The sequence below is a fragment of the Eurosta solidaginis genome, chromosome 4 (assembly GCF_040869045.1).
Source record: "Eurosta solidaginis isolate ZX-2024a chromosome 4, ASM4086904v1, whole genome shotgun sequence".
Lineage (NCBI taxonomy): Eukaryota > Metazoa > Arthropoda > Insecta > Diptera > Tephritidae > Eurosta > Eurosta solidaginis.
The window spans coordinates 114689418-114700741 of NC_090322.1; the positions used below are offsets into that span (position 1 = coordinate 114689418).

An 11324-nucleotide genomic window follows, 5' to 3' on the forward strand; every position below is an offset into this window, starting at 1 on the left:
TAGGTGTATTATTTACTAAATAATCAGGTTTTTTGTGTTTTCCAAAATGCTATATATATAAAAAGTGGGCGTGGTTATCATCCGATTTCGCTCATTTTCAATACCAATCTATTCTGGGTCCAGATAAGCTCGTGTACCAAATTTGGTGAAGATATCTCAATATTTAATCAAGTTATCGTGTTAGCGGACGGACGGACGGACGGACATGTCTCAATCAAATTTTTTTTCGATACTGATGATTTTGATATATGGAAGTCTATATCTATCTCGATTCCTTTATACCTGTACAACCAACCGTTATCCAATCAAAGTTATAATACCCTGTGTAGAAGTATATCTGGGTATAAAAATAAAAAATATTTTATTATTTAAATCATAGTTGTTAAAGAATGCAACACCCCGGAATGCAATCCATGAATTCCAATTCCTGGAGTAACACTTTTGGATTGCAGCTTTTATTCCTTTTTTCGGAATAACTAATATTAGCCATTATTCCTTTTTATTAGTCCGGACTAATTGTGCGTTCCTTATGTGGAATAATAAAGTTTAAAAGCAATATGCCTATGGAGTAACGATATTCTGAAGCATTCCGCAAATGAATAATAGTATTGAAAAGCATTCCTCGAGTGAATAAAGTATTACAATCATAAATTTGTATATAAAGTGACCGTATTTCGACCTTTAGAAATAGAAAATTATTGAATTATAAGGCTCTGTTTTCTAGTGCGAATTTAACCTAAAGTTAAAAGAAAAGTTAGCTTACTCTGCCAGTTTGGCCGTTTAAACTTTAAATGAACAGTAAAATTCTCTAAAATATTAAATTCCTAACTTCCTAGTTTGGTTGCGCCATTATGTTTTACTTTTTATATTTCATTACCTACGTTATCGTTACTTTCTGGCTGTAGGTTTGCCTCCTGAATGTCTGCTCTACTATACGGTGAAAGTATCAGTCATATCGACCTTATTTATTGACTATGCAAAATTTTGTTTCTTTTCCAAAAGCATTTATGCTTCTATATCCGACAATGCAATTGTAATATACGTAACTGAACATTGTAACATATTGTTACGAATATTAGCAAAACTAAGGAGTGCTGCCAGCTCTAAGCCGATCTAAGCAGTGACGTGAATGCACATCAATAATTCAATCATTATGTATCTACATAAACGAATAAATAATTGCGTCTACACATATGTACACATTCCGACGAGCAACATTTACATACAAGGCAGCAAGAGATGAGATGTCACACACCGATGAATTTACTTATACGCTTATGTGTGTGCGGGAGACTGTAAACTACAAACACATGCATATACCTTATCTGAGTTGTCACAAGAGAGAGCAATAATTTGTGCACGTAGTTGTGGCTGGCGATTTTGTAGCCGAAACAACTAGTAACTTCTGGAAATCGAAGAGCCTAGAAGCAGGCATGCTTAACCAACGAAACGATATCATTTCGTTACGATAATCAACGTTAATAAACGAAACGAAGTCATTTCGTTTCGTTTATTAACGTTAAGATCGTCAAATTAACGAAATGATTTCGTTTCGTTTTCTGCCATATCAAAACGAAATCAAATCGTTTATGTTGATTATTAATTTCAAACTATGCTGGCAAAGCTGATTGATGGCGGAGTCATTAAAGGTGAAAGCATTATCCAAGCTGATTGCAACTTTTCTCATGAATTTTGACAGTACGAACATTTCTCAGAGTATTTTTGACATTACCACCAACGAATTACACAAACAAATTACATAGAGTTTGTGTGTGTATGTGCGCTCGTTGTTGCCACCTTACGGCTTCACCATGGCTATAGCATTGCCAGCACAATTCAAACATAAATTATCACGTTTTCGTTAACGTGTTTAACGTTAACGAAAGCTTTTCGTTTCGGTTAAAAACGAGATACAATTTATCTTGATAATTTCTTTATCGATAATATTTCGAAGTGTTTCAACGGAAACGGCGGAAATTTTTTGATAAACGATTAGCTTAACGTTAAGGTGCATCCCTGCCTAGAAGTATGCAGCGTAAACTATAAAAGCGGCGCCAGCGAGTAAGAAGAATTCAGTTTGATTTGAATTGTCAAGCAGTTACGAGTAAGACGATATCTAGCGAGAAATAGCACTATTATTTTGAAAGTCAGTTTCCTTTAAGATATGAGTTTGGTTATTAAGCTATTCGTTGCACAGTTTGAGTGTTATTGTGAAGTATTTTAATAAAGGCCATTTTTCCGTTATTCAATATTGGAGTTATTTATTCAACAGTTTAGCGATACGATCCTAGCAAAAGGGCAAATAAGAGGATTTGCAAATAAAAATTCGTTACAATTGGTGTCAGAAGAGGAATTGTTGAATAAATTCTAGAGGACAACAAGGACATGGCAAAGTTAAGTGAATTGAAGATCCCGCAACTGAAGAAGGAGTTGGAGAGCCGTGGATTGAATACAAGCGGCGTTAAACTCGAACTTCAGGCACGGCTACGAGAAGCAATGGAAGCAGAAGGAATTGATGTGGAAGAGCATGTCTTTCATCTTGATGGCGAGGAGACAACAAAAATTGAAGAGAAGAACGAAACATCGCAGACGGTTACCAGTACAGACTTGAACATGATTTTAGCTGCAATATCTGCTCAAACATCGACAGTGTCATCTCAACTGGCAGAACAGCAGACATATATGGAATCGCAGGAGAACCGTATAACATCCAAGATGGAAGAACAGAAGACATATATGGCATCACAACTAGAATCGCAGGAGACACGCATAACATCCAAGATTGAAGCACAAGAAACGCGTATGTCAGAAATGTCGACACAGATTACATCGAAGATTGAAGCACAAGAAACGCGTATGGCAGAAATGTCGACACAGATTACATCAAAAATGGAGACACAACTGAAAGCACAAGAGGCACGCATAACAGTACAACTCGAAGCACAAGAGGCGCGTATATCATCAAAACTCGAAGCACGTATGGACGAGAAAATAACGCAGTTTGAGGAAAAAATCGAAGCCGAGGTGGATGCTTTGAGAGGTCGTATACAAGAGTTGCAATTATACCGCCCAGCTGTTTCAGCAAGCAATACAAAGGTAAAAACACCATCCTTTGACGGTTCTGTTCCTTTCCAGGTCTTTAAGCTACAGTTTGAGAAGACCGCAGCAGTGAACAACTGGAATGCGGAAGATAAAGTTGCTGCACTATTCGTGGCATTGAAGGGGCCAGCAGCGGAAATTCTACAGACGATTCCCGAAGGAGAGCGGAACAATTATGAAGCATTGATGGCTGCTGTAGAACGACGTTATGGAAGCGAGCATAGGAAACAGATATTCCAAATTGAGTTGCAAAACCGCTACCAAAAAGCAAATGAAACATTGCAGGAGTTTGCTTCAGATATTGAAAGATTGGCTCATCTTGCAAATGCGGACGCACCCGTGGAATACACTGAAAGGGTAAAAATCCAGAGTTTCATAAATGGCATACGGGACGTGGAAACGAAGCGAGCTACATACGCAAACCCAAAGCTGACATTTTCTGAAACGGTATCACATGCATTGACTCAGGAAACGGCCTCACTATTGAGTAAACCAGCATACAAAGCTCATAGTGGGGAAGTAGAAAGGCCGGAGTGGGTAGACACAATTTTGGAAGCACTAAGGGGATCTCAACAGAAGAATGCCGGAGTTATTAAATGTTTCAAGTGCGGCAACCCAGGTCACATTGCACGTCATTGCGATCTTGGTCCTAATAGTTCCAACAATGTGGGTGGCCGTAAACGCAAAGCTCGCGGAAATGAGCAAGAGCGTGTCGAAAGTAAAGAACGAAAACTTGCCCCGGCTGTTGAATGTCCTGTGATATCTGTGTCGCAGATTGGAAGGAAATCAAGCAGTCTTACCATCAGAGGGAATGTGGATGGTAAAGAGCGTGTACTGACTGTAGATACGGGGGCATCTCATTCCTTGATTCGATCTGATTTGGTCTACAGGGGAATAAAGTCATTACCTGGAGCGAGGTTGCGTACGGTCACAGGCGAATATAACCAAGTTCAGGGAGAAGTAATATGTGAAATCCTAATTGGGAAGGTCATGGTTCTACACAAATTCGTTGTGGCGGAGATCGTTGATGAAGTTATATTGGGAGTGGATTTCTTGGTTGACCATGACATCAAGATCGATATGCAGAGAAGGGTGATGCATTATGAGAACCAAGATGTGCCACTTAACTTCAGTTTGGAAAAAGGGTTCAGCAGTAAGCGAGTGCTGGTCGAGGAGATTCGACAGAGACCACGAAAGTCAAGGAAAGTAGATCGAGCAAAGGTTGATGGATCGAATGTGCCAAATAAAGCGAAATTAAAAGTACCTGCGAGGAAAAGACCGGCATCAACAAACCCTAATGGACGCACTAAATTCACTGAAAGAATTTTTCAGAAAGAATGCAAGGATGATTTCAAGCCAGCGCGCACTTTTGTTGGGAAACGTCGGAACGATACTGAGTATGTGAAGCCAATCCGTCAAGAACAAGCTCTACAAAGTAGTTCTTCATTGGCCAAGCAACAGAGTGCGAGAGAACGATCCAGAATAATGAGTAGTAAGATGGAACACAGGTACGACAGGGAAAATAATTCGGAAGGTTTCCGGAATGGAGATTTGGTACTGTTAAACAACCCTCACCGGCGGAAAGGTGTCCCAGCCCAATTTCGGTGCAGTTGGGAAGGCCCGTACAAGATTGTGAAGAAGCTCAGTGATACCATCTACCGCATACAAAGCATTGAGAAACCACGGAGTAGAAGAGTGGTACATTTGGCGATGCTAGCAGCGTTTAGATCGAGAGATTTGTCTGATCGGGACGATCAGACTTAGGTGGAGGGCAGTGTTACGAATATTAGCAAAACTAAGGAGTGCTGCCAGCTCTAAGCCGATCTAAGCAGTGACGTGAATGCACATCAATAATTCAATCATTATGTATCTACATAAACGAATAAATAATTGCGTCTACACATATGTACACATTCCGACGAGCAACATTTACATACAAGGCAGCAAGAGATGAGATGTCACACACCGATGAATTTACTTATACGCTTATGTGTGTGCGGGAGACTGTAAACTACAAACACATGCATATACCTTATCTGAGTTGTCACAAGAGAGAGCAATAATTTGTGCACGTAGTTGTGGCTGACGATTTTGTAGCCGAAACAACTAGTAACTTCTGGAAATCGAAGAGCCTAGAAGTATGCAGCGTAAACTATAAAAGCGGCGCCAGCGAGTAAGAAGAATTCAGTTTGATTTGAATTGTCAAGCAGTTACGAGTAAGACGATATCTAGCGAGCAATAGCACTATTATTTTGAAAGTCAGTTTCCTTTAAGATATGAGTTTGGTTATTAAGCTATTCGTTGCACAGTTTGAGTGTTATTGTGAAGTATTTTAATAAAGGCCATTTTTCCGTTATTCAATATTGGAGTTATTTATTCAACAGTTTAGCGATACGATCCTAGCAAAAGGGCAAATAAGAGGATTTGCAAATAAAAATTCGTTACAATATATTTTCTAAAACATATTGAGAAGGTGATGTGTTTTTCATATAAATCCGAAAAGCAAAATTACAAGTTTTAATTACTTCTCACCAAATTTTAACGACATCTTATAAGTATTTAAGATATTAAAAAAGCTATACCTCTATGAATCATTTACAACAAACAAGCATGTGTTGATGAAATTTTGTAATTTTTTTAATTTTCGGAACTAGTAAGAACAATTCCATCATTAAGGCCCGGTTTTCAGTACAAAGTCAACTCAGTTTGTCAGTTAAACTACGCTTAACCTTATTCCGCAGTTTTTCAGTCTACCTTAACTGAAGTTTAAGCTGAGCTTAAACGGCCGATCTGGTAGGGTTAAACTCTAGTTAACCTATCAGTTATTTGCGTTCGTTCGAAATGGCGTCGCAAATACCCAAGAAGCATTTGGGACATACATAAGTGTAGTTTAAATTATACATGGAAAACAAAAGGCAGCGGAATGCAATCCATGGAATAAAAAAGTGAAGAAAAGAAATAATGACTAAATCTTTTTATTCATTATTCATATGATATATTGCTATATATTGCTGGTAAAACATTCTCTCAATGAGTTTTGAATTCGAAATCAAAAAAAAGTAGCCTAAAAATAGTTTTGGTTGCAGTAGCATAAGCAATATATCGGCACTCTGATGTGTGTTAGTGTGCCTCGTATTATGGCGCTATAAAACCAAACAGGTGAAGTCAAAATGGAGTCGCATTTGTCAAAACTCGCCCTCATAAATTTAAGTGTTGCTTCTTGACTTATCTGCGGCGCTGATTTTTCAGTATCATAAAAAATAATACATTAATGCCTTTATGAAATATGAAGTAAAGTGCAAGAAAATAGCGGCTGCGGTCTGTGTTTCCTTTTGTGAAAGCGTTTATTTCCATTTCCTCTTAGTTTAAGGAACTGAATGGTTGAACCTTCAGAGTATGACATCGTTCACAAATAAGGAAAGATACTGCTGACTTCAATGAGATGACTGGCGATCTGGAACAATATAATAAAGTTACGGATGAGTATCTGGAAGGTTTGTAACACGAAAACTCGGGATTGACGGTAAACGGTATATAGAATGTTTAATTAATGCTGCAACAAATCAGAGATTATAGATTTAATTGATGGCAAACAAAATCTCTTATTGGAATTTTATTTTAAACAGCTCTGGCTACCTCTGTTTAGACAAACATGAAATACTTCCAGCCGAATAATGAAACCAGATAGGCATTGTTCCGACTTTCTCTATCTAACCACCTGCCTCCTCTCTGTCTAATCCTCTTCCTCGTTATTTCTTCTCACCTCTGCAAGTTCTAGTTTTCCTTATTCGGCTCATTAAATTTTCTTATCCATATATCGGGTTTGGCTTTTGTCCGTACATTACATAACTAAGGTTGTAAAAAAGTAGCACAATACCAAGCAGCAAGTACCAAAAACTTTCCTCCCTTTAAAATTCATTACCGGAATACGGGCTGTCAACTTGTTGTTGTTGTGCTAATGGCTTTATGTCTGGTGTTATTGCGCCGTGTGTAGTGGCAATATAGAAGTAGAACATATATGTTCCGCACTAACAAAATATTATTGTAATCGTCTGCGGCTGCAATCAAAGGAATCATTATGCATTCTTTAACAACTCTGATTCAAAAGTATCGCTTGAGGAAAGAATTATAAATAAAATTTTTCCCAGTAGTTCTGCAGGTCAGCCATGAGAATCCACATGCCCAGGCATGAGAATCCGCATACCCGTTGTAGCAGAGGCTACTTGGGGCATTCCCATGCCATTTTAACATTGGCATGACAGTGGCGTCTGACACACGTAGCAGCTAAATACCTTGAGAAACATGACACCCTTGCTCTTACAACAAGCCTTTCTCTCAAATACTGCAAACTTTTGGGAAATTATGTATGTATATCTTTTCTTAACATACCCAACATGCCTTTAGATATGTCCGACGAAAAGGCTTTATGAGAGAATGCTTGCCAAATTGTGCTTTTCTTCGTCATTTAAATGTACACCTAAAATAAGCAGAAATTGTTTATGGAAATAACAAAATGCAAAAGCTTACTTGATGGTATCCCTGTCAAGTATTACATTCATTGAATAAAATCATGTTATAAAGACGTACACAGATATACACGTTTTTTTAGTTTTGGGATTAGATTGCCATAAACGTATGAGATTGTCCAATAACGAGTAATTATCCATTATCTTTTAAAGTAAAGTTACATGTTTTACTTTATTCGCAAAATATATGGATGCACATATATCGCGCTAAAGCATATTATCATTGTCAGATTACCGTTGTGTTGTCATACCGAAACAGGAGCTTGAAACTTCAAAAATCCCCAAACACGACAATAATTTTTAAGTTGAACTACCTTCCTTTTTATACCATGGTTGAATTAAGGTCGCATAGTGTATATGTATATCAAGCATGTCGTTAAAAAAAAAAGACATAACATTTTTGACCCTTCCTAATTAATAGTTTGATCAAAGTTAAAATATAGCCCAAAATATTGTCACCAACTGAGTTTAATCAACCAAATGTATGCACATTAAGTTGGTTCTAATAAATCAAAAAACCACTTTTTTCCAGTCTTCTCCCTTCAAACGGCAAGGTAAAAAATACCACGTCTAAATTTTAAGCCCAACTGGAGACAGTTAAGGGTTATCACACAGTTAAAATTCCCTAAGGAGAATCTAAAAACTTTAATTTAATCTTTTGTTTTCTAATACCCAAAATTTATCTAAAACAATCAATTTTGGTCCCGACTGGAAACGGTTAAGGGAGTCGCAAAGTTATTAAAAATTCAGATTTTAATATATGTTCTGAGTAAGCTGCTTTGGAATCGTAACATACGATCACGGATCGTAAACTATTTTCACTCAAGCGATTAAACTAGGGTTTCCAACCACTTAAAAAATAATAATATATTATGGATCTAGTGAGTACGCGTTGTCCCTAATTCACATATTTCATTAATCCTATACACCATTTAGGAGCTATTGTTATTTTAAAAACGGCATTGGATCACGGATAGTATGTTACGATGCGGCCCCAGAACTTGAACCCTTCTGCAACATCCCTCAACTGTTTTCAATTGGAACCAAAATGTACACATATATAACATCGCTAGCTACGTTATTATCGATTTCGTTATTAGAAAACGAAAAATTATATTAAAATTTTTTGAGTATTCTCTTAGAGATTTTAATTTTGACAACCAGTACCAAAATTTGTGTGTCATATTATTGACTTTGATTTTACTGTCTGAAGGGTTAAATGTTATTTGATTTATATGGACCACCCTCATGTACTTGTGTGCATTCCATTGCACGGTTGCAAGTTAACCACTACCCACATCTTTATAATAAAATGGTTCATAAGAGCTTTAGAATTAAAAATTGGTGTATATATGTAATTTTACAAAGCAATACATAGATATTTTTTTTTTTGTTTTTACGAGGAAGCATCGAAAGCCTCATAGTCAGTGTGGGACTTTAGCCGCACTAAACCTCCTACCGTCTAAGTACCATTTACCCCCCGGTACTACCTTCAAGTATTCCGGCGGGAGGTAGGTTGAGCACTAAGCTCTACGTCTGTCGGGGCCACGTTGCTGTACTTTGATAGTCCCGCGGTATATTTAAAGCTGGGACTGGCACGTCCTGCTTACTACCTCAATGTGCTTGACACATACCACTTCTACGAATATTTCCAAGCATACCTTAAAAACTGTGCACACAATGCTTGTGGCATGTTTGTGCGTTCGACTGCTTGTATTGTAGGGTTTTTTTATATATGTATATTAGGGCGGGTCGATTTAAAAATCGCTCATCGCTAATCATTAACACCTCTCATTTGGTACCCATATCGTACTACACACATTCTAGAGTCACCCTTGGTCCACCTTTATGGCGATATCCTGAAATTGTGTCCACCTGTAGAACTATGGCGCACTCGCTTTAAAAATACTCTTTAGTACCTTCCATTTGAAACCCATGTCATACAAACACTTTCCAGGGTTACCCTAGGTTAATTTTGCTAAATGGTGATTTTCCCTTATTTTGTATCCAAAGCTCTCAGCTGAGTATGTAATATTTGGTTACACCCGAACTTAGCCTTCATTACTTCTTTTCATTAAATTTTAATAGGTTTTTTCTTTTTTCCCCACAATACGTAACGGCTGCTTTTCTCGTACTTCCACCGGTTGGAGAGGCCTTGTCTCCAATCCGTGTATAAACCCTGATTACATGTTAGTCGTTTACACTCCGACTCTAGTTTCTACATTTGGAGAGGCCTTGTCTCCAATCCTTAGGTTTGTCGTTGCGTGTATGTTGACTGCTTTTGGTCAAACGGTTGAAAAGGCCGTGTCTCCAATCCGTGCTTTATTCCTTCACCTGGGGCAGTATTCGAACGGTTGAAGAGGCCTTGTCTCGAATCCGTCGCCTGTTTTACTATTATATTACCTAAATATATTCCGGTATTTTCTTATTTTATTATTCTGACGCCGCTAATTGTACGGAGGCCTTGCATCCAATACGTGCTCAGCTCGATCCCACCTTTGCAGTTTGCTCTCCACCCATAAAAATCGACTGTTAAAAACTCGCTGCTGCGCCGGAGCCTTTCCAGACTTCGTAGATACTTCATTCGCTATTACATCCCATGCCGCGGACCATTTTACCTTGCTTTGTAGCATGCATCCAACAATTGATTCAGAAGTGTAATCCTCTCCAAAAATTCTGCGTAGTTTGCATCTCGAGCTATAGAACCTAGGACACTCGAAAAATAATGGTAAAAATCTTCTACTATGTCGCCGCCACAGTTATCACATATGTTGTTAGGCTCGTGATTGAATCGGTGCAAATATTCCTTAAAGCATCCGTGACCTCTGACTGTGTGAGGTAGAAATCTACCTCGCCGTGCTTTCTAGATATCCATATATTAATACCTGGAATACATCGGTGTGTCCAGCGTCCAATTGTTGAGGCATTCCACCTGAGTTGCCAGTTCTGCACGCGTAGCTCTCGTGCACAAAGCAATACATGCCTTTATATGTTTGTATTAATTAAGTAATAAATCAAATAATATATTTATTATTTATTGGTTAAAGTATAGAGCACTTTCCATAAAAGTAATAATACTAAAACCTGTATTTAATTTAACCGCATGATTTTATAAAGAAACATTATCGTTGCCTAACCTCAATTTATTTAATGGAATTGTAAACATGTAATTGTTTGAAAATTCTAATTCTACCACAAATTGCCATTACAGATGATGAAGGCATCGCGGAGTCAGGAATGTAAAAAAAATCAACTTAAGTCAATTAAAGTATCGGAAAAGCTAAAGAAAAAGCAGATAAATAGAGGGCCGGGGGACGAAAATTGGAAAATTGAAACAAAAACTGAACAAGATGGAGTAATAAAATTAGTATACACTTATTTAAAAATTAAAAACTAAGCATATGATGGAACACTAAATTTACTCGAATATATAAATTGTAGAATATCGCAGAAAAGAACGAAATTATGTTAAAATAAAATGGTGGACTAAATAAAAATATCGCAACAAGAAAAGAACAAATACTGAAAACAAAAAAATATTTATATATATACTTAAAAAATACTTAATTAAATAATAAATTAGTGAAAGTGCGAATGAAGTCAATGTTGACTTTTTTACATCAAATGTATGTTAAATACCTATTTAAAAAAACAAAAATTGTGAAAAATAGTACATACACTTGTACATGTCGTCGACGC

At 37.3% G+C, this 11324-nt stretch overlaps 1 protein-coding gene across 1 annotated transcript in view; it reads left to right on the top strand.

Moving 5' to 3' along the window:
- LOC137250160 (tyrosine-protein phosphatase 10D-like) overlaps nucleotides 1–11088 on the top strand; it is a 332713-nt gene extending 321625 nt beyond the window's left edge. The window contains exon 12 of the mRNA XM_067782531.1: nucleotides 10837–11088. Within this exon, the coding sequence (XP_067638632.1) occupies nucleotides 10837–10868 (32 nt within the window). The 3' untranslated portion in view covers nucleotides 10869–11088. The remainder of the gene's footprint in view (nucleotides 1–10836) is intronic.
- The last annotated feature ends 236 nt before the right edge of the window (nucleotides 11089–11324 follow it).